At 38.4% G+C, this 22,894-nt stretch overlaps 2 protein-coding genes across 6 annotated transcripts; one reads left to right on the top strand and one right to left on the bottom strand.

Moving 5' to 3' along the window:
- The first annotated feature begins 532 nt into the window (after positions 1 to 532).
- si:dkeyp-74b6.2 (cerebellin-1) lies at positions 533 to 6,236 on the top strand. 2 transcript variants are annotated; one of them, XM_039821557.1, is made up of 4 exons: positions 549 to 735; positions 1,753 to 2,457; positions 4,006 to 4,125; positions 5,691 to 6,236. In XM_039821557.1, the coding sequence occupies exons 2-4, from the start codon at positions 2,152 to 2,154 to the stop codon at positions 5,886 to 5,888; spliced, it is 624 nt and encodes a 207-aa protein (XP_039677491.1). In that variant the 5' UTR covers positions 549 to 735; positions 1,753 to 2,151; the 3' UTR covers positions 5,889 to 6,236. The 2 variants fall into 2 exon arrangements, with proteins under 2 accessions (XP_039677492.1, XP_039677491.1); XM_039821558.1 differs by lacking the exon at positions 4,006 to 4,125 and having other exon boundaries at positions 533 to 735.
- A 1,876-nt stretch (positions 6,237 to 8,112) lies between these two features.
- Positions 8,113 to 22,853, bottom strand: ripk3 (receptor-interacting serine-threonine kinase 3). Of its 4 annotated transcripts, XM_039822650.1 has the most exons (14): positions 20,445 to 20,569; positions 20,073 to 20,143; positions 18,389 to 18,552; positions 18,147 to 18,315; positions 16,774 to 16,929; positions 15,762 to 15,910; positions 14,839 to 14,888; positions 14,235 to 14,396; positions 14,058 to 14,140; positions 13,880 to 13,943; positions 12,985 to 13,049; positions 10,688 to 10,739; positions 10,402 to 10,559; positions 8,113 to 10,032 (listed from the first exon to the last, which is right to left on the bottom strand). In XM_039822650.1, the coding sequence occupies exons 3-14, from the start codon at positions 18,544 to 18,546 to the stop codon at positions 9,835 to 9,837; spliced, it is 1,464 nt and encodes a 487-aa protein (XP_039678584.1). In that variant the 5' UTR covers positions 18,547 to 18,552; positions 20,073 to 20,143; positions 20,445 to 20,569; the 3' UTR covers positions 8,113 to 9,834. The 4 variants fall into 4 exon arrangements, with proteins under 4 accessions (XP_039678584.1, XP_039678585.1, XP_039678583.1 ...); XM_039822651.1 differs by lacking the exons at positions 20,073 to 20,143; positions 20,445 to 20,569 and adding an exon at positions 22,767 to 22,853; XM_039822649.1 differs by lacking the exon at positions 20,073 to 20,143 and having other exon boundaries at positions 20,445 to 20,574.
- Positions 22,854 to 22,894: the final 41 nt, after the last annotated feature.

The raw sequence follows: 22,894 nt of genomic DNA, 5'->3' as shown, positions 1-22,894 counted from the left end.
TTAACTGCATTGTATTAGGTTGGCCTAAATGGCATGATAGGCAAGTTCATGTGAATGCGTAAATGCGACTAATTAAGAAAACCCTTCTCATATGAGATTTTGTTTTCAAGTATTGACGTGTCTCAATTTGGATACTTAGTGTTAGTGCACTTCCTTGTAGTAATGTGTATACCCATGCACTTGCGTAGTGCGTGAATTTCGAAAATTGCACACAGCCTTTATGCATTTACTGGAAATGACAATTGCAACTTTTGACCGCTTTCTTTTTAAAGGTGAATTTCACCTGTACCAAATCATCACAGACTGCTAAATTAACCTAATAAACATACTGATGGCTTCTGTCCGACAACAGTATAATGGTAATAAGTGAAAAAAATACAAATGTTTAACTTTGTTTGTATAGTTCAGTTTTCCAGAGTGATATCTGAGGTTAAAGAGATGAAGGAGGAGGGAGGGAATTCAGGTGCAGTAGGGGGTCGAGGAGCCATGAAAACAGAAGGACCGCGACACTCATGATGTGATTAAACGTCTGCTCGAACACAGGGGTTCCCTGGAACGGAGAGATCGTTAGAAAGAGAAAAAGAGAGAGAGAGAGAGATGGGGAAAACAGAAAAGAGAGGAGGAGCAAAAGATAAATCTAAAGGAAACAGGGAACAGGGCTCTTGGGATGCTCTAACTTTACTGAAGAAAGCTGGTTTCTGTATGTTGCTGCAGAGCCAACACTTAGAGTGAGAGGTGGGTGTTTTGGCAATATTTTTGAGCGAACCATATTATCTTTATGCATGTTGTGAAAATGCTTGTACTGCTTATTGTTGGGTGTGTTGTTAAGTCACTAATTGTGGGGATTCATTAAACTCTGAAAAATTATGCTAGATTTTCTCTTTATTTTTTGCTAAACTCTTTAGTTTTATCGTATGAAATGTTGACTCTTTAAAAAACGTTTTAGCATTAGGACAATGCTTCCCTGCAGTGCATGAAGAGTCAGCTGCTGTGTGAATTATGGTGATTTACTGATCAACACATCTGTCACCCACATAATGCTTGAACTAGTATTGTAACATTTGTATTTATAGTGTGTTTCATGGGTGTTTGTGGAAAGGAATGTTAGAGCTAGACAGGGATATAATTGGAAAGGTGAAGAGGGAGAAAAAGTGTGAATGTTTATTCACAGATGGCCTCTCGGTGGTAGGATTGTGATATTCCGCTATCCCCCCTCCTGAGTCCAGCTGGCACTCACACACCCTCTTCCTGGCCAAAACATTACCTCATCACTTCTTCATCTACTTATTTTTTTCTTCAGCATAATCATTTTCCTCTTAATATCCACTGCCATTCCCTTTAGCATCTTTCTCTTGTTTAATCACTTCTTTGTCGGTCTTAGTTGACCTGGGTCAGAAAAACAGCACCACCACCTTTCAACATTAAAAACATTCAACCTCTGGTACCAGCAGTTGTGATTTTAAGTATATTTACTTACATATATACACATATTACATAGGCAAACCTATGTGTACACCCATATTTTAAGCTTAGTCGATAAATACAGTATGCTTCATTCTCCTTTAATGCGTACTGAGAATTTAGCATTATCTGAATGCTATTTCCAATCAAACCGTCCTCAACAATTCTCTGAAATAATAAACATTGAAAAGTGTCTTGAGGTAGCTGAGTTTCTGTCATATCATTGTTTTCATATACAGAAATAAGCAACATTTTCACGTGCAAAATTGTTTATCTAATGCTTTTAAACAGGCCTGAAGCCTTGACTGCCCCAAAGCCAGTTTGGATTTTGTTTGGTTGATGGCCGTTCTCGCAGTGGTGTGAGGAACTGGATAACCTCCAACTACAGTATACCTATAGGGACTTCCTGTCTGCTCTTATGGGAAGCCGCCATCTCTGTGCCAACTTATAGTCCTTCCTAGAGAGACTCCTTCTCCACCTGGTGTTGGCAGAACTGTCAGGTGAGGATTACCTGAATCAATTAATGTCCCATGAGATGGGAAAAATCATTGGTTGAATTTCCGGGTGAAATTATGATCCTGTTGCTGAAGTGAGGTGTTCTTCAAGAAGACACATTCTCGCTGACGATTTGTGGCGGCCATATTGTCACTGTGCCCCAGAAACACCGAAAGCACGCCGTCATTTGGAACTATGCCCTGTCCATCTCCTCCCTCTCCGCCCTACCTTGCTCCCCAGTCAGTTTTTTCCATTGGACTGCTGCTTCTGGTCCATTGGGGGCCCTCAGAGGTCAGTTGCCAGAATGACACAGAGCCAATTGTGTTGGAAGGAAAATGTCTAGTGGTGTGCGACTCCACCCCCTCTGCGGAGCCATCGGGTAACGCCCTGGGCATGTCGGTGAGGTCAGGAACAGGTCGGGTGGCGTTTTCAGCCATCCGAAATACCAACCACGAACCCTCAGAGATGAGCAACCGCACCATGACCATTTATTTTGACCAGGTGGGTTTCTGTAGTTGACACTAGTGTATACAAAAGGTCCACTTGCCACATTTCCACAGTTTCACAGTCCCAGAAAAGATGAATTAAGTTCTATATGATATTTAAGTTCTAAGAAATTCTCAACATTCTCAACACATATCACATTTCTGTATTGTATTCTGAAATTACATCTTTCATTTTATCACTAAGTCTTTAAACCTGGGCACAAAAGATGTGACAACCAGGCAGAGAGACTGATCCTAAGTACGGTGTTGTAGTGGTGTTGTACCCTACCTCTTTAAATAGTCAGTTTGTTTGCAAATTAAGCAAATTGGTCTCATGCTTTCCCCAAGTAAAATGAATAGCCTACATATTTTTTGTCAACTCATTTGTGAACACAGTTTTCACGGTGAAACCTTTATTGGCATAAGTTAGTGTTGAACAAGCCTTTCCCGTTTTTTTTATTTATGTTTTTAACTTTTGACAACCTGCTTGCTAACTTCGGCTAATTTCGGTTCAAATTAAATTGTATTTTAGTCCGCCAACTAAGTATGTGGGCAATAGATGTTCTCCAGATGAACCTTAGCTTCACAAAGCCAGCCCAATCTAACAAGGCTCAGTAGGCATTTTCTTGTAGATTTTACCTCAGTCAACACGATTAGCATCAGCTTCAATTATCTGCTCAGAATCTTGTTTTTGTCCCAATCTTGGCATTTTGGTTAATCCAAATAGCATAGTATTCATAACAAAGTGTCTGGGAGACTTGTACAATTAGAAAAAAGGTCAGTGGGCTTATATTTTAACTCTTCTACAGCAGTTTGGATAAACATGCAGTACTTGTCTGTGATTGGTCTTTGCTTCTGATTTAAAAAATGGAAAACTAAGAAAGCTGTTCTGAAAATGTCTTCTGAATTGGGCAAGAAAGTACAATCCTGTTGATTGGTTTGGCTTGTAATTGTCTGACTCAAACTCAAGTTGGCAATCCATCTAAATACCCCAATCCATTTGGGTATTTCCACTTTAATAAGTAAAGTGGTGGAGTGACATTGCCTCTCGCTTGCTTGATTCACATTGAAAACCTTTTGGCTGCCAGTCACTCAATCAACCAGAAGGTACATTGTATTACTGCAGATGACTCTGTTGCGTAACAAACATTAGGATCTGAGTCACGCGATTGAGTCAGTGTTGTGACATACTGGAAGTCATAATCCAGGTCACAAACAATGCGCTGTATGTGTCACGTCATATTTAATGAAAGGATTGCACAGAAACAATAGTGTAGTGATGGCTGAGATGTCTGGGAACTGTAAGAGTAGAGTAATACAAATCATGATCAGATAAATAATGATTCAGTATGTCTGGTTTGTGTCCTGCATTTGGTGTACTCAAATGCCAGTACACCTTGTTCATATTCTCCCTCTCTTGTTCTCCTGGCAAAAATGTAGTTCTAACTTTCCCAAATAACAGATTTTTGATTAAATATTTCAAAACTTTAACACACTTTTAGCAGCTTGGCTCAGGGCCTGGTTGTATTATTTATTCTCTGTCTTCATCTCCTATTCTTCTTAGATCCTAGTAAATGTTGGCAGCCATTTTGATCCGGCAAGGAGTATCTTCGTGGCCCCTACAAAAGGAGTCTACAGTTTCAGCTTTCATGTTGTCAAAGTTTACAACCGGCAGACGATACAAGTAAGAACACCAGCTTAAAGGAATGGTTCAACATGTTGCTTAGTATGAACAGAGGGAAAAATCTAGTCTGTGTCCAAATGTAAAAAAAATAATAATAAATACCCTAAACCATCACCTTCAAAGCTCACTAATTAACACATTATCGTTTGGTTGATCCTTACAAAAAAAACAGATGATTTCCTGACTCTGAGCAGTTGCCAAGCAAGACTGGTTGCACCCAATAAAACCCCATAAAATAGCAAACTTGTGTAATTTTGTTCCCTTTGGAAAGAGCCAAGCTAGCTTTTCTACTCGTTGTGCTCAGCTAAGCTAACCAGGTCCTAGCCGTAGCTAATACTGTCAAGACATTAGGATCCAAAAATGTCAAACTATTCCTATAAAAAGTTTGAATTGTAAAAATCTGTTCAGCACTGAAAAAATGTCTTGCCCGCAAATTTAAGGGCATAGGCTTCAAGGCGTATAACATCAGTAGGCTATACTGTAAGATGTAGGTGGCTGATTTTTGCATATTGACCCAGGGAAACCAGTATTTGAGTATTTGACAGAGGGAAAATAACATTGCTGAGAAGATAAAATCCTTTGAAAGGTATCCTTAATGTGTCATATTAAAAAGATATTGAGCTGGGGAACATACACTCCCAACCAGTGGTTGAAGAAGTATTCATATATTTTACTTCAGTAAGAATACTAATAGCACATTGTAAAAATAATCTCCTACAAATAAAAGTGCTGCATTCAAAATGTTACTTGAGCAAAAGTAAAGTTTAAATCAGAAAAATGTACTTAAAGTATTAAAAGTAGAAGTACTCAATGCAGAAAAATACATTTTAGAAGCTGGAAACGATCAAAAAGTTCTGTCAGTTAGTGTTTAATCTTTACACCATTTTAGCTGTTCTTGTAGGCCTTTATATTGTGTAGTTTAATTTATAATAAAACATTTTATAAGCCATGTGTTTTGTGTGCAAAATCTTAATTTGTAAAGTAACTAAAGCTGTCAGATCAATGTAGTGGAATAAAAAGTACAATATTTCTCTCTGAAATGTAGTGGAGTAGAAGTAGAAAGTGGCATGAAAAGAAAATACTCAAGTAAAGTAAAAGTACCTCAAATGTGTACCTAAGAACAGTACTTGAGTAAATTTACTTAGTTACATTCCACCACTGCTCCCAACTTGACGAGTGCTATATGTAGTTGCTGGCTCACCCACAAAGCTGCATGGCAGCTGCTCAAACTTTGTTAAATTAATTGCTAACAATGTTAGCATTCAAATTTACTACAGGTTATGAAAATTATCTAACCCAGAGACCCTCAACAGAGGGTCTGGGACCCCTAGGAGGTCCTCAGGGTCAACAGTTTACTACAAAACCGTTCTACAACTGCAGCATAACTGGATAAAATATGCCTGGTTGTCAAGCTAAAAGCTAAAAAAATTTATGAATTTCAAGGCTTTTACAGTAGCTACGTGATACCAGCTATATTTATATATCATCCATGTTTTCTGACCATAGTTTTCGCTGCAAATGTCTTTCCCCTCTGCTCACCTGCTCTCCTTATCTATGTTTCCCAGGTAAGTTTGGTTCTCAACGGCTGGCCGGTGATTTCAGCCTTTGCAGGCGATCAGGACGTGACCAGGGAAGCTGCCACCAATGCCGGGCTTGTGATGATGGAGAGAGGGGACAAGGCTTACCTCAAACTGGAGAGGGGGAACCTAATGGGAGGGTGGAAGTACTCCACTTTCTCCGGGTTTCTGGTGTTCCCCTTGTAGATTTAGGTTAAGGTAGGATTATGTTCTTGTCAAAGTCAAAAGGTGTGGCGGGGAGGGCGGGCTATAAAATAAAGAGTGTTATTTAACAGAAGAGCGGAAGCAATAATGCATACATATTGAATTCAATCAAACCACTTTGATGCATCTTCATATGTATTGGATGAATGTGTCACTTAGCACCACATAATCCTGAATGTAACTTCCATTTCCATTGCACTTTTATTTGATGTGTCGTGTCATCTATGCTTGCTAAAAACAACAGCTTGTCAGAGGTTTGTGATTTTCTTTTAATGCATGAAATATTTGGTAGCAAATCTTTTTGGCAATAAAGAAAATTATTGTGTCTATTTTCTGCCTCTCTATCTGTGTATCTAGCTAACTTGCCAAACTACATTTCCCATAATTTGAGAGCTTTGGGGGATGTTTACAGGAAGCTTAATGTTGCCATTGAGCTAATTTACTGCAGGCTAACTTTCCCCCCTGTTTCTTATTTACTTATATACACTTTGGCAAATTAGCTTCAATAAAATTGTACAGATGACTATCACCGGATTACTTTCATACTAAAGAAAGTGAAAAACCTGAGGATTCTGAAACGAGTTTGGTGGTTTAAAGCAGTGTTTTTGTTTCCTATGATTTCCAAGCAGATTTATGGATTTATTCCTAATGGACATCAAAGATACTGCTGTCCTCGAGAAGTGTAAGTGACACTGAATCTAAATATACGTGTATCACATCTGTGTGTTCCAATTTCACTGAGTTATGACATGAGGAAAAAGTGTTGTTTTTTTTAGCATGCTAGCTGCTAACTGTGACCGGCTTTTTTAAGCGTGAAGGCTACCGTAGCTGTAATACGTACTTTGAACTGCGTGATGCAAGAGAGTTGATTGCGATATGTGATCTCAATGCTAGATGGGAGAAATTCCTACACATTGGAGGAGCTGCAGCAATGTGCAGTACAACAAAAATATGGTGTTTTTTGATAAACCATGTTAACCTATTCTGATATAACCTCTAAATACAATTATGAACCTGAAAATGAGCATAATATGAGCACTTTAAGGTTAACTGATGGCTTACACTACAAGACTTTGACTATAAACATGTCCACACTCCACTACTGATAGGCTACTTGAAAATATAATTTAAGCATCAAAACTTCAGCTTATATTGTAAAGATTTAAACGACACGCATAGAGTATAATCTCATGTGAGGTTTTCATTCCGGTGACACACAGCGACTGTGCGTCTCTCTGCGGTGGATCCGGTGGCAGATGGAGGAATGGCAGTAAAGGAAGGGATCTGGTGCCAGAAGCCTGCCGAGTTCACACTGGACCATCACAACCGATTAGTCTCAACGCCATGCTGCACTGCAGAGGCCTGTGTTAGCACTGTGGAGATGCGTGTCTGGAGTACAAAACAACGTGAAGACTTAGGTTCCAAAACTAGCATTATTAACACTGAGTAAAGTTAAGACAAATCGGCATCCACTGACGTTTCAGGACCCTGTAGTAATGATGACTTTCCAGTAATGTGATTGGTAAGTGGTTGGCCTGTTTACAGGTTTTGATCATATCCTTCAGTTGCACGGACGGGACTTCGATACCCCGGCTCCACTGCCTGTCTTGTTTTTGTCTTTCGGCGTCTCCGGAACTGTATATGTATCTCTCCTGAACTGGTGAATTTGTGGGATGTAAGGCCCCAGTGGCCTAATGGATAAGGTGCTGGCCTCCTAAGCCAGGGATTGTTGGATCAAGTCCCATCTGGGGTGACTTTCAGCAAAGTGGCACAGCGGAAGCATGCTGGGCCCATAACCCAGAGGTCAATGGCTCGAAACCATCCTCTGCTAAATGCGTTTTGCTGGTAAAACAATTGTAGTCACTCTGAAAGGGTGATCCAACAAGAGATTATGATCCTCAACCTGAGGTCCATGGTATCCTTCGGTTGCATAGACAGGATTTCGATACCTGGCTCCACCGCCTGATCACTGTGTCTTGTTTTTGTCTTACGACGACTATTTTGGCTCACACAACTGAAGCAGACATGTTATGGACGACAAATAGCCCAAAATCTCAAAATTGACCAGCGCATAAAAAACTATGTTTTTGCCTGCCGTGTCTCCCCTTAAGTCATTATCTGTAACATTTTATATAAAAGAATGTTCATTTTGATCATTTATTTTGCTGTGATAGATATTTGCTGAAGAAGTCCCACACACTGTCCATTATGCATGCAAATACTTTATTTCACATTGTGAACCTTTACCTTTTCCGACACACCTGCCCCAAAAAAGAAGTGTGCAAAAGGGCTTTTGAATCTCTGTGATACAATACATAAACTAACTTTTTCTAAACAGCTGTGTTGTTGTGGGAGAAGAAGGTTTCCTGGTGAACTGGAAGTGATGACATCTACATTTCCAGCAGCAATAGAAGTGATTTGTTTGGATAGAAGAATAAATGGGTAGATATAAGACACCGAAGTTGAACAGAAAAACAGGAGTGCCACCTACTGTACACATGGAAAGTTACAGTCCACACTGATTGACAGATAAACACCAGATGGTACTACAACATGTCACAAAATAAGTAAAAAAGCAAGACTTTTTCAAAATATTCAATTTCACAAAGATATAAAACAGCAAAATTCTCACATTTAGGAAGCTAGAACCAGAAAAGGTTTTTTGTATTCCTGCTTAAAAATGACTTAAGCAATTAAAAAAAAGTTTTCATAAAATTAAATTGTAATAAATCAATTAATCAAGTAGGCCTAATTGTTGCAGCTGTATGATACTCATCATTCACAGTACATGTCATTTTGTGTGACAAATGGTCCAAAACACACATATATTTAGTTTATATGATATAAAAAAAAATAGAAAAGCAGAAAATTCTCACGTGGGGGGGGGGGTTGGTCTGGCAGTCATCATTGTCTATTTATGCACCTGTGCACCTGCATGGCTGAAGCTACAGAGGGCGTGTGTTTGGGTTCTTACATTTTCTGTTGACCACAAATTTCACCGTTTCCATGTTCACCTTCATTCATAGTATTTTTAATGTGCCATGCTGGATTTTATCTGGATTTTATTCAAACAGCACATTATGCAGGTGTTGATAGTTCCCTCTCTCAGAGGCTTTTTTTGTTTTTTAAGTGTCAGCAAATCCCATAATCCCATTTTAGATCTACCCTTTAAAATAAAGCAATTCTTTATCACATACATATTCCATACATGGCTTATTCCAACACTTCATTGAAGCTACATCATGCTTGAACTGAGTGAAGTATTCAAGATGCCAATTTTTTATTGGAAGTACTGATACATCAACTGCAAAATTCTGGGTGGAAGTATGTACACACTTCTGTTAAAATTCAACTTCATGTTTGCTTTTTTTTTCAATCAATTCAATCAAAATGAAAAAAAACAACATATGAAATGGTTAATGAAGTTGTTTGGGTTGGAACATTTTCATAAGTTTGTAAACATATACCCACAAAAGGACACATATAAAATATAAATATAAAAGACAAAACCAATGCATTAAGTACAAAAGATATAATATTTGTAAAAATATCTATATATACAGATGATCAATAGTTCATAAAGACTTTATGGCGATTTTTGGCACCTGATCGTTAGCTGACACTGTGCTGTGGATATCTGTTGTCCACGGTTGGTGGAAAAGCAAAACCATATGACCTATGACCATATGACTTGGCCAACATTTACACTGCTGACACAGCAAAAGAGAGCTGTGAGGTTTTTGCTTATTGGTTTATCATATTCTAACAAAAGAAGCTAAATAAATACATTTTAAAAAACCTTTTTACCAAAACCCTTTTGAAAGCATGCAATCTACTAAAACCACATCTTAATCCTATCCAGATTTGAAAAGCAAATTTAAATGCAGTAATGCAGTAAATTTAAGTGCAGTAAAGCTCCCATGTGAACTCAACCGACCCCTCCTGTCTTGTCCTTCCAGCTTCCTGGATGTGGCGGCGGGAGGTCGACCCTAGATGGTGCTGTCGGGTGCCTTTTCCTGTCTGAGGGGTCCATAACTTGGATGTGCATGATGTTGTTGTTGCCATGCTGAAATCCGGTTACGTTGCAGAGGTGAATTTGGAAAGTTTCGGGGCTGGACAACTGACGCTGCAGATACATAAATAAAAAGAGAGAAAAATAGCAGCAGTCAAGGTTAAATTGTTTGTTCAAGTCTTCGATAAATGCTGTGTTCATGAGAATTGATTATCTTAGACACTAGGTACTACAAATCACACCTACAAGACAGATTGTTCTGCATGTAAATTACATTTTAATACCAATGAATTACACTGAAGGAAACATTTTTGGATATACTAGTCTATGTATACTGTTATATGGAAGACTTTATATCTCAAACCTTAGCTAATTTCATGAATACCCTTGGCTGAAGGAATATACTGTATTTTTGATGCAGTATATGGTCTCTTTCATTATGGCACATATTTTTAATGCAGTGATTCAAAGTGAAAAACCCACGTGGTACTGTGAAGACAGATGTGGTCTAAAAGACGGCTGGGGAGGTTTTGCTGTGCTGCTTTCACTTGACCTCTCAGTCGAAGGAGAGGGCGATGGCGATCCAATGGGGCAAACAGAGGACTTATAACACACACTTGCAGGTCCAAATGAAGGCGGCTCTGAAACGGATGACATTTATCTGAAACATTAAGCCATGATAGAGGATTTGGTTTGTCTGATTTTGGATCTAAAAGCAAAAGTTTCCCCAGTGGTTTCTATGCAGCTTTAACACCAATTTCCTTTTTACCTTTAACTCTTGCATTGTCTGTTCGATTTGCAGTGCAACCACCAGCCATTTCCTGCAACACAAGTAAAAGTTGCACTGTAAACACACCATAAAGACTGTAGTTAATTACCAGTTTGCACATACATTTTGTGTAATAGGAAATAACTGGTCAGTAGTCTGTTCTGGCAATCTAAAACACCACAAGACGTTGCAAGATACAAACCCTTTTCTCACCACTTCAATCAAATCTTTTGAAACTTTCTACTTAGCTATATGCTCAAAATTGAAGTTGACCATATGTCCAATAAAATAAATAAATAAAAAGGTTACTACTAGCGCTATACAGTTTTTGGCTTGTGGCAAAAAAAAGAAGGCAGAGGCAAAAAAAAAAAAAAAACCTGAAATCAATGATTAACGGATTAGGACAAGTTTGACATTTTGGGAAATACATGCATTAACTTTCTAGCCAAGTGTTTGATGATAGGCTACTACTACTCACATGTTAGTATGCTAAATATGAAGCTACCGCCAGCAACAAACAGCTAGTCTGGCTCTGTCCAAAGATAACTACAAATCTGCCTTGCAAGCACCTCTAAAACTCACTTATTGTGACAACATGTAAAACACCTTTTTGTTCACCTTGTATGAAAACTAAAGTGTTAAAATGACAAGTCACCGTATTACGGGGGGGTTATTTACTGGACTGTTTCTTGGCTGCAGTCATGTCCTGTGTCCTGCAGTCTGGTTGCCAGGCAACTGGTTGTGGCCAAGAAATAGTTGGGGACATCATTGGGTGCATCCCAGGTTCTAAAATTGCATCCCCGGCTCTTAAACTTGCCTCCCTTTCTTGCGTCTTAGTCCATTCCATCTTGGAAGCACGGGACAGACGCGAGGAAATCATGGGAGGAGAGAGGCAATGAGCAAATGCGTTTTAGAGGGACGAGACGTCCTTTCCTCTGAAGCATCACATGAATTCGTCAGCTGTATGGGTGGAGTTAGCAACTGCTTTTATCTGCAAAGTCTCCGGGAAGGCTGCTCTCTTGTATCCTCGCTCATAGCTCCTCGATGGTCCCTCCTCGATGCTCAATTCTCATCCCTCGGGGCAGGAATAAGAGCTTTGAGAAGCCCTTCACGAAGGAGAGCCAGAACAACTTCTGGTTCAGCCGAGGACCGAGGAGCTATCAGATAAGGGACGTAAGATCCAGCCCTTGTCACGATCCTGGGTTTAGTTTAGTTTCATGTTTTATTTAGTGGGTTCTTTTCCTGTTTCATTTCTGGTTTTACTTCCTGCCTTGAGATTTTTTTTCCCCGCCTTTGTGATTGTCTGCCCCGCCCTGATGTGTTTCACCTATTCCTCGTCAGCCCTTATGTCACCTGTCCCTCATTAACACCTTCCTTTCCATGTGTGTATTCTGGCGTTCTCTCGTTTCAGTGTCTGAATGTCTGCGTTTGTTCCTGGTTCTCAGGGTGTTTTCACACCTGTAGTTCATTTGCTTTGGTCCGAATTTGTTGGTGACTTTGTAAACTTGGATCGAACAGTGACACCCGTAAAACTACAAATTGTTGTTTTTACATTTTGGTTTTTGTACAAATTAAGTAAACAACACATGGCCTTGTTAATCAGTGAGTTTTAGAGGTACTGGGAGGCGGATTGTAATATCTTTAGACAGAGGCTAGCTGTTTCCCCCTGTTTCCAGCCTTAATGCTAAGCTAAGCTACCCGGCTGCTGGCTACCCGGCTGCTGGCTACAGCTACGGTGCATATTAAGCATACCAACATGACAGTGGTATTATTCTCCTCATCTTACTTTTGGCAAGAAATCAAAAACAGTTATTGGACTCTAAACTACTATGAAATAAAAATATCTGAATATGTTCTAAAACTTGTATTTTGTAATTAAATTTTATCACCAATTGCTCAACCTTGACTTGAACTTTATGCACTTCATAAAGGTTTTTACATTTGCTGTGTTCATTCTTTTCTGTTAAATTTCCCCTGGTGCAGCAGGAAGTGATGCATGTCATATTTCCCCAGAGAAGCAAAAAAACATTCAGTGTCGAAACGCATTGGCCAATTTGTAGCAAAAAACAACAACCAATATCTCACTGACCACATTGAGAGTCGTTCTTCTTGGGTTAAAAGAACAACAATGTCATCAACACTGTCCTAGAAAGAGACTAAATTATGACTTTAAGTGTTGTCTGTTCTACATTAAGGATACCTAGATAGTGTTTTGGAACTGAGCCTTTCTGTGCAGCTAATTCAAACATTTCCTGGGAGGTAAAGACAAGAAATGAATGTCTATGTCTGAATCTCACCTGAATTGGTGGGCCGCCTGTGGGTGCGTTATCATAAATGTTCACTGCTTCAAAACGTTCACCCGCTGCAAAAAAAGACCAAATCAAATGACGTGAAATGTGAAAACTAGTGCTATAAAATAAAATAAAACATTTTTTATAACAGCAAGTTCTAAGTTGGCTAAAAATCAAACTCAGTCAGTCAAACTACTTCCTGACTTTGAAAATAGTACTATTTTGACAATTAATCTTAACTGAAGTTCTTATTACTCTCATGAAGACTGTGAGATGCACTTTAGCGCCATAAAAAGTTAGTAAGTGGACCTTTTTAATGTTCTCAGTTTAACACAAAACACAAAATACATTACAAACTCACAAACATCACACACAAAAAGAAATGTTTGCCAGTCTGTAAATATGAAATTACAGCCAACAGCCAGTAAGCTTAACTTAGCATAAAGTCTGGAAACGGGGAAACAGCTAACCTGATAAAACAAACAAGATATAATGTGTTATTTATGAGATTTAAAGGTGGTGTTAGGGGAATATTTTAACTTTGGACAGAGACAGGCTAGATGTTTTTGGGAAATGTAGAAGATCAATAGGTACTATAAGCTACTAGAAGCAGGGGTAAACAGCTAGCCTGGCTCTTGTACAGATTACAAAATATAACCGTTGATTAGTGAGATTTAGAGCTGTTACCAGGTGGATTTTGTTGCCTTTTAGACAGAGCCAGGATAGTTGTTTCCTCTGTTTCCAGTTTTTCTGCTAAGCTAAGCTAACCAGCTGCTGATTTTAGCCTCAGAGTTAGCATACAGACATGAGAGTGGTATCTCTCTTAAAAAGTGAATAAGCGTGTTGAAGAATCATCTTTAGAGGTGGTAGGGATATATCTTTTGTACAAATAAAAGCAGACCTGAAGCCTGAGTGATATGAACCCTCCCAATCTGATCAACCATTGTTTCTTCTTCCCTTTGGTCCTGGAAAGAGAAAGAGGAAGAGAAAGACACAAAAATAGTGATTTGCCTTATCATGGCAAAATTTTACAGCATCTCAGCATTAATTGAGCGTTTATGTAGATATTTGTTCCTCACCAGTTTCTTCAGCACTTGATGGACAGCATCATTGATTGCATGTTTGTGTATCTTATACAGTTCTTCTGTCTCAGTTGTACACTCTGTAAACAACACAGAGTAAAGATGCAACATTAAGGCCAAGCATCACAAGCTATTAAAAGTATAATTTTCTGTGTAAATGAAGGAGTTTCTCACCAAGGGAGGAGGGCCTTTGTTTCGGTCTGGTGTCCCAGCATCTCTCCATGAGCTCAATCAGTCCTGTCAACCCTGCACGCCCCATAGCCTGGACCCTGATCTCGTCCAACATTGGACGGTCTCCCTCTGGGATGCGAAGCCGCACTAAGCTGGACTTTGCATCTACAGTGGAGGAAGGATTAAAAAGTCTGTCAGAGGTTAGTGAGACCTCGGGAACACCTGAATATAAGGTCTGGACTAATGCTAACATTTAGAAATCTCTTCATAGTTTGCTTAAAGCTGCATTAATGTATATTTGTATACGAATAATGGGTTAAATGACAACTTGTAATGTAAAAGATGTTGCTTGTAGTGTCAAATGCAAAGACAAAAACAAAATCTAATGACATAAGAATAAAATAAAAAAGGTACTTGCTGAAATTGCAATAAAAACTCTTAAGTGAACAGGACTTTTGTTTACAAGCCACTTCAGAGCCAAGAAAACAAACAGTAAGTGTGGTTACACTTATAAAATCATGCCATCTGTGCACCATGTGGAAAAAAAAAACTCAAATGTAAAAAAAATGAATAAGAGAAAGGCTAAGAGAGGCATAAAGACACTTACGTGCATATGGTTGTTTCCCTGTGACAATGGACCATAAGAGTATACCATAACTGAAAAAGAGATCATCATCATAACAGGCATTAAGGTGCGGTTTGACAGATGAAGTCACCTGAGTATCTGGAAGTTTCAATTGCGGTAAATGTTTTTACTGTATACTCCAATCATTTCCATAACCTGTTAATGACCTAAAACATTGATATTAGACTTCCTGCCATGACTGAACCTGTGTTTAACAAGTGTGCATATGTATCAACACTGAGTGACACTTTAACATTTCTTGGTAGTGATAAATTACCCTTGCTTATTTGTTTGTTTATTTAGGATCCTCTTTATTACGGTGGCCGACAGGGGCAAAGGCGCTGCAACGTAATGAAACACACGCAAATAGACAAAACACAAGTAAATTAAGAAAACATCTTTATTAAATTGAGTTGATTTGGGGTCATAAATCAAGCTGTTCCACTTAGTGCTCGCCCTAGAGGCCTGGAGAACTTTCGTTTTATTTGTTGCACTTGTTTTCGGGGATTGTTTGCTATTCTTTTTGCATCGTTTCTGTATTTGGTTGTATTGTGTGTATTTGCAGCGAGTTTGCTAAATGCTGCACATTCGTTGTCAAATTAATGAAGATGTTTTCTTTGTTTGCTTGTGTTTTGTCTATATGCATGTGTTTCATCAAGTTGCAGTGCGTTTGCCCCTGTCGGCCACCGTACTTTAGCTCCTGCATTGCAGCAGCTATATGTTTAATTGTACTAAAATGACTATTATTATTCCTACTACAAGCTATTTGTATTTTCCCTTTAATAAAAGTCAAAATGACAGCCATATGATCATGTAAAATGTGTACATCTAAAATTAGGTGTCATTATTGGTCATTATATGCTATAAAACACTCCAATCCAAGTGCTGGGTCGATGCCCTTGTACCTGTAGATGTCAGAGGCTAGGGTTGGACTATACGAGACTTGGAACGCCTCCGGTGGCATGTAGCTGATCGTCCCCCCTTCCTCTCCAGTGTCCTTCTTGGAAACCCGCGTGACGCTGCGGTAATACCGGGCAAGGCCAAAATCTGTAAGCTGGAGAGATAAATTTAATTAAGAAATAATTTATATTAGCATTAAAAGGAATGAGGCAGTTAGTGAAAAGTTAATGATGGCCAGTGGAATGTAACATTGTAAATTTACTCTAGTACTGTAATTAAGTACACAATTAAGGTACTTGTACTTTACTTGAGCCTATTCTTTTCTTGCCACTTTCTACTTCTGCTCAACCACATTTCAGAGGGAAATATTGTAGTTTTTTATTTCACAACATTTATCTGACAGCCAGCTTTATTTAATTCAAAATTACTTCAAAACTTCACTGGTACTCACAAAACATACAAAGAGCTTAGAAAATATAAGGTTTTGTGATAAATTAAACTACCCAAATGTTAATACAAAAACAGCTGACACGATTAGTCAATAAGTCGATTGGCAATTTTGAAAAACACTGTCCGAAAATTACGATGATTTCAATGATCTTAAAAGTAAATAAAAGTAGAAAACTTCATCTGAAAATCTGACACAGAACTTTCATTGGACAAACATTCAAATGGTGTTTCAGGAATTAGGATCACTTCCCATTGGATATGATCTTATTTAAGCAAAGATCATTTTTACTTCTCTTAAGTAAGTAATGCGTCATCACAGTGGAGTGATCCTCTGTGCCACTATATGATTACTACACAATGTTAAGGGCTCTTGTAGAATAGTAAAACTCTTTCACTACCTTTTTATCAAATGTCATTTCTGCTTAGGGGTAAAACCATGTTTGTGTCTTTTTGGTTTAAATTACGTTCAGCCTCCATAGTCTCCATAGTGTGCGCAAACTAATATGACAATATAAAGTAAGCAAGCAGCAGGCGAGGCCTGGCCTTCACTGAGAGCTTGTGACTCACCTTGGCATTGAGATAGAAATCCAGCAGCACGTTGCTGGGCTTCAGGTCCAGGTGGAGCATGGGAGGGGACAGACTGTGGAGGAAGTTTAAGCCCAGAGCCACTTGGTGTGCCAGTCTGAAGACCAATGGCCAGGGTGGCGCTCCACATAAGGTTTCCTGTAAGATTATTTTCATAGTTACAGATCTACAAGTAGTGGTCATTGTGCTGCAGTGAGCTACTTTTACTATATAAAAAGACATAAAAGAAAAGGTTGATGTAAGTAGGAAGTAGGTGCTATTTATGGTTTCATGATCATAACTAAGAGAGTATATACAGCCATGCTAGTAGCTCTGTGAGGCTATACTTAATAGGGACTGCAGTGCTGTGAGCTACATGTTAACATTAGCATGCTAACATCAGCATGCTAATGCTCATGTTGCTGCCTGATCTGTACCAGAAACCAGATTTGGTCTAAGCATGTGCAGACATGGTTTACGTTATGCATTAACCTCGAATGATTAGGGTCAGGGTAGCCCATTGGTCAGGGGCCTGTCTACATGGTAACAGAGATGGTTTAGAGAAACTTTGATGGTAACCTTAGATTTGCAAAACTGTCATGGGATGGTTGATGTTAGGCATTGACCTCGAATGGTTATGGTTAGGATAACCCATCGGATATTGAGTTTCACAAGAGCTTTTGCATATCTAGGGTTAGCCAACCATTTGTCAGGAGATAGGTTAAAACAAATTTAGGTTCCAATACGGATCTGGTGGTGGCCGCTAACATGCGGTGAGGTTTAACAGATATAATGTTTACCTTCTGCGCCATTAGCGTTGTTAGCATGCTAACATTTGCTACTTTGCACTAAAAACAAAGTACAGCTGAGATTGCTGACGGGAATGTTATTAGCTTGTGATCGTAAACAAGTTTTGAGGTACTCTACTTGAGTATTTCCATTTTCTACTACTTTCTACCACCTCTCAGAGAGAAATATTGTACTTTTTACTTCACTTCATTTGTCTGGAAAACAGTAAGTAGTTAATTTGCAGATTATGACTTTACATACAAAATATATGATCAACGTATAAAGTATGACACAATATAGATTAAACTTGTAAAAATTAGTTCCACCTTAATCATAATGTCTTATGTGTCAGTGCCTAAGGAATAATATTCCAATTACATGATACATATATAACAACATTACACTCTTAAAGGGGGCTGCTCTTCCCAACAAGTACTTTTACTTTTGGTACTTTAAATACTCTTACACTTTTGCTCCTCTACTTTTTCATTTTTTAAGGCAAGACTTTAACTTATAACAGAGTATTGTTACATAGTGGTATTGCTACTTTAAGTAGAGGTATAAGCACTTATTCCACCACTGGTTACCTGTAGGGAGGCCAGTGATCCTCTTTCCATTAACTCCATGACCAGACCGAGCTGTGTTGACAAGCCAGAGTAGGGAACTCGACCCCTGAAGACCCCTCGGACCTGAATAGCATACGGGCTGCTTCCTCTGCGCATCATGTCGAGCTCACGCAGCAAAGACGCACTGGTCCTGTGTGTGTTTGTTAGTGTTTTGAGTAATTCACAACTTAAATGTACACAGCTTGCTCTTTGTTACCACTTACCCGTCATCATAATGAAGCAGTTTAATGGCCACATCGCAGCCCCACCGACGATGCCTGGCTTTGTAGATTTGTCCAAAACCCCCGGAGCCAATCACCTTCCAGCCCTCCAAGCTGGAGTCTTCCACCAATATAGGAGCTTGACTGCTACTCAGTGCCATACTTCACTGGAGGAAGACAATATTCATGATAATTAAATCCTCACATACCATTAGAATGAAATTCTTTGTTCCTCTAAAATAGAGGATCTTACCAGTCACTTAGTCAGGGAAGCTGGTTTAATTCCTGGATGTGACAATGCTCAGTTTTGACAATGCTCAGGGCCTCTACTCTAGTTAAACCTCAACCTGATAAGATGTCTGGGAATTTGGGGGTTTTAAGGACCTGAGGAGGTTTACAAATCATTCACAAGTTGAACAGGTTTTTGAAGGATAATGGTATTTTTTAGACTAAACATCTTTAAATATTGTTGTTTTTAGAAAGGAAATATGAACTTAAACCAGTAAAAACATTGGCTTATTTCACATCTAGCAGCTATATGGAGCAGCATTACCATTCATTTGGAGGTATTTTGTGTCAATTTGAATGAATGTAAGTCCAATATTGTCATCCCAGAATTATATTTTGGCATTTGAAACATTTAAGGAGACACAACTTCACAGAAAATATAACTGAACAAAGAATAAAACAAAATAAATAATAGGAAACACATTTTCTGATTCTGTCATAATACTAATTTTCAAGTATTATGAACAAGTGAACAAGTAATAATATCAAATCATATCGAGAATCGTCTTTGCATCACAGTGTTTACAAATGCATCTATTGTTTTGTATCAGATTACATCTAGACTTTTATAACTGTATCCTATATTTTAATTCTAGATGTGTGTGGTTTTTAAAATAAGAGTGCCCTTTATACAAGTAATTCCTATACAGACGACAATAAACTTAAGCATAAACTTAAAATCTATTGATTATTTTTTGTTTGTCTCATAAAATGACAGAAAGTACACTGACAAATGCCCATCAACATTTCCCAGAGTCTATTCTGATGTCTTTAAATATCTTGCTTGGTCACCAACAGTCTAAAACCCAAAGATATATCATTTACAAAACAGAGAAAAACAGTCAACCTGAAACCAGTAAATGTTTGGCCTTTCTGTTTGATTAACATATTTTTGTACAAATAGTTGTGGTGAATATGTTGCATTCCATTCCGTGAAAACTGTGAACAAAGCATATCTCATCTGTTTGAAGTGGTATCATACATCTGTACCATACATTGTACTGTTTTCCTTCCTGAAGATGTATCTGTGTGAACCAACCTTGAACCGGTCCCCCTCTGCTATGGAGCCCCTTTCTTGTCAATCTACTCTCACGTCATCAAAGTGAATGGAGCGATTGTTAAAAAATGTATATATTCTTATGTGTCTGCTTAAACCTTTAGAACACTGTGGACAGAACCCTGCTTCGTGTCACTTTGTTCTCCGAGCTCGCCAATGCTTTCAGAATCAACTCACAGAGGTCAAGCCTAGATGATAGGATTCGAAACCATGAAATTGTTTCCTAACACTAATATATAACACTGAGTATTCACCTTTTCTCTTCAACTTAACTCAACTTTTTTTTTTCATGTACCATTCACATTTCTCACAGAAGAACATTTTACTAGCACCTATACTCACCTACACAACAGGAAACCCACAGTCTTTGTAGTTTAGGCTATCTTACACGTACAAAAAATAATAAAAAGCCCCTGTGTGAGGACAAAATAATAGGAACACCTGTAAAATGCAATAACACTCACTAATACATAAGTTTTTCTTGAGATTGTGTCTCTGGTCCTTTGTGTTGTAGTATTGGATTGCATTATGGGTATACATTTTGCAGATTACTTTACATAAAAGGCCTATATGAATGAAAAGACAGCCAACACTAGACTAAAAGGTAGAAATCCACTACAAAGTCTGACGATTCATCAAAATAATACCACAGACACTTAAAAGACTAATAACAATATCAAGGTGATTTTTTTTCAAAATGGGGAAACCACTCACCCTTAGGGATATACGCTCCTTCCTCATCATTCAACCGTACTGACGGAGGTAAAAGTGTGTAAAAACCCTGCTGCTCATTCAGTGGCTTTCTACTCATATGCAGCAGCCGCTCTTGTTCCACCTCAACAGGCGAAAAACAGAAGTGAAACTATTTTTGTACTTCTGCTTATGGACTGCTCAGCAAACAGGCAAGTGTGTGGTGACACAGGGTAGGGTATTTAACCCTATTTCTCATCAGATTTAATGACTGTTTATGTGGATGTATTTGTGTTTATGAGTGTTTTTGTAGATTTTTTTTTTTTTTTAATACATCTGTTTTAAATAGCCTACTTTCCTTCATCCATTTAAGAGTGCTTCAGTTAGCTTTGTTGTGACACAAGTTAGTGGAGTTACACTTGAAATACCTTTAGTGTAATGTATGAGAAATCTGATTGGGTCCCAGGCTCACATTTGGGAAGAGCAGCCAGTGTTGTTGTTGTTGTTTCAAGTCATGTTTTAGAATTACTTTTTATATCCGTATTTGATAGTCATAAAGCAGACAGTCTTATAGGGGAAAGACGGACATGGACGATATGAATATGGAACTGGATTCAAACCAGGGAAGTTCAAGAGATAAGATACTTGTCTTCGATCACTATAGGCCGCCATGACACCCAACTTAATGTAGGCTACACATCTCAAGCTTTTTATAGCCCAAATTATACTCATGTTTACACCAACAAAAAAAAATTCTAGAAAAGACTACAATGGGTGTTTTAAGGTTTGCCAGCAGAGGGCATAGTCTCCAAAATGATTTACAGTAAATGGGTGGGGTTAATAAAAATCAGTGACTAACACCAAACCTGTATTTCCTCATTTTTAAAATTATGCAATCCATATAGTTGCTCTGCATTGAGGTCACACTCCTCCACAGTTTTGTACTTTTTACTAAATTAATTTGATACCTTTAGTTATTTTGCATATTCTGATTAATTAACTAAATATAATCAACAAATACATTATGATGCAAAATTATAATGTACAGATTAAGAGAAAACATTATTGATCCATGGACAGAAATTTCCAAGCCATTTAATATAAAGTAACTAAAATGAGCCCCAGATTTACCAGCTGCAACATTAAAGTGATGAACACATTGTACATTATTCTGAAATATGCCATTCTGCATAATGAGTAGGCTACTTGTGTGAACTTTTGAAGTATAATTTGATGACAGTACCTTTGAACTTTACTTCATTTGAAAGCTAACAGAGTATTTCTACACTGTGGTATTGCTACTTTAAAGGTGCTCTAAGTGATGTCACGCGTTTTTTAGGCTACAACATTTTTTGTCACATACAGCAAACGTCTCCTCACTATCTGTTGGCTGCCTGTCCCCTGAACACTTTAAAAAAAACGCGGTCTCTGTACACAGCCCAGGCTCCACAAACGGCAACAAAAACAAACCGCGCCAACCTGCCCCACGAACCATAACAAACAGTGTTCCAGCCAATAACCAACAAGAAGGAGCTGGCAACAAAAAATGTTGTAGCCTAAAAAACGCATCACATTACTTAGAGCACCTTAAGTACAAGATCTGTGTACTTCTTCCACGACTGCACACACAGACAATACTTAGGTTAGAAGAATCAATTCATTGTTGGTTTTCAGATTTGTTGACAATAAGAAAAATACATAACATGGCATGACGTATCCTTTAAATGTCATCCTGTTATCCATTAGATGTTACATTCTACCACAACAGACTGAAGTAAGACAGGATGTAGGAGGAAACTGTCTTCCTGTCTCTGACACATATATAAACTGCACCAAGAAAACCACATTGTAAACAGATTAAAGTGTATTTTGAAAAGTCTTTTCATCTGCTGGATTAATATAGGCCTGGAGGCAGAAATGTGTTGCAGACAAACCCAGTTTCTCCTTTACAAAAGCCTGTCTGTCAATGAGCAGAGTCAACCAGGAGTTGACCAAAACACACACACACACACACACACACACACACACACACACACACGCACAGAAAAAACCCGCTTCTGACGTCAGTGGAAATCCCCTTCATCTCCTGTTTGACCCTGACACACAGAGTCAACTTTTTTTTAACATCTTCATCTTAAACTAGAGTCAATAAATGTACACTTTTATAACGTATTTGCTAATACTACTACTACCAATAATAATAATAATAATGTATGTTCCATGCACGGCAATGCAAAACAAGGAGCAAAATAACATGTATAAAATAGTTCACAGACATGATTTGAGTGTATAGGATTATTAAAATAATAGCATGTGGTTGTTACAGAGACGCCATGAGCACCGTACCCAGCCTCAAGTAGCCTATCCACCCAGAATCTCAGATAATATTTTTTTCGTTTAGTTTCGGTTTTGTCTTCGGGGTTTCCACCGGCGGTTTGATGTGTGTGAAGCTTCCTAACCCGCCATCCGCAGCA

This window comes from Perca fluviatilis, chromosome 14, assembly GCF_010015445.1.
Source record: "Perca fluviatilis chromosome 14, GENO_Pfluv_1.0, whole genome shotgun sequence".
In the NCBI taxonomy this organism is placed as follows: domain Eukaryota; kingdom Metazoa; phylum Chordata; class Actinopteri; order Perciformes; family Percidae; genus Perca; species Perca fluviatilis.
Note: the sequence above shows the minus strand (reverse complement) of the source record. Positions and strands in the feature narration are given on the sequence as shown.

Excerpts from the sequence above, each read along its gene's own strand:
- si:dkeyp-74b6.2 (XM_039821557.1), top strand. The coding sequence starts at position 2,152 with ATGCCCTGTCCATCTCCTCCCTCTCCGCCCTACCTTGCTCCCCAGTCA. Across the intron at positions 2,458-4,005 it reads TGACCATTTATTTTGACCAG|ATCCTAGTAAATGTTGGCAG; the intron begins GTGGGTTTCTGT and ends TATTCTTCTTAG. Across the intron at positions 4,126-5,690 it reads ACAACCGGCAGACGATACAA|GTAAGTTTGGTTCTCAACGG; the intron begins GTAAGAACACCA and ends TATGTTTCCCAG.
- ripk3 (XM_039822651.1), bottom strand. The coding sequence starts at position 18,546 with ATGGCACTGAGTAGCAGTCAAGCTCCTATATTGGTGGAAGACTCCAGC. Across the intron at positions 15,911-16,773 it reads ATTTCTATCTCAATGCCAAG|CTTACAGATTTTGGCCTTGC; the intron begins GTGAGTCACAAG and ends TTATCTCTCCAG. Across the intron at positions 14,397-14,838 it reads AGGGAAACAACCATATGCAC|ATGCAAAGTCCAGCTTAGTG; the intron begins GTAAGTGTCTTT and ends CCTCCACTGTAG.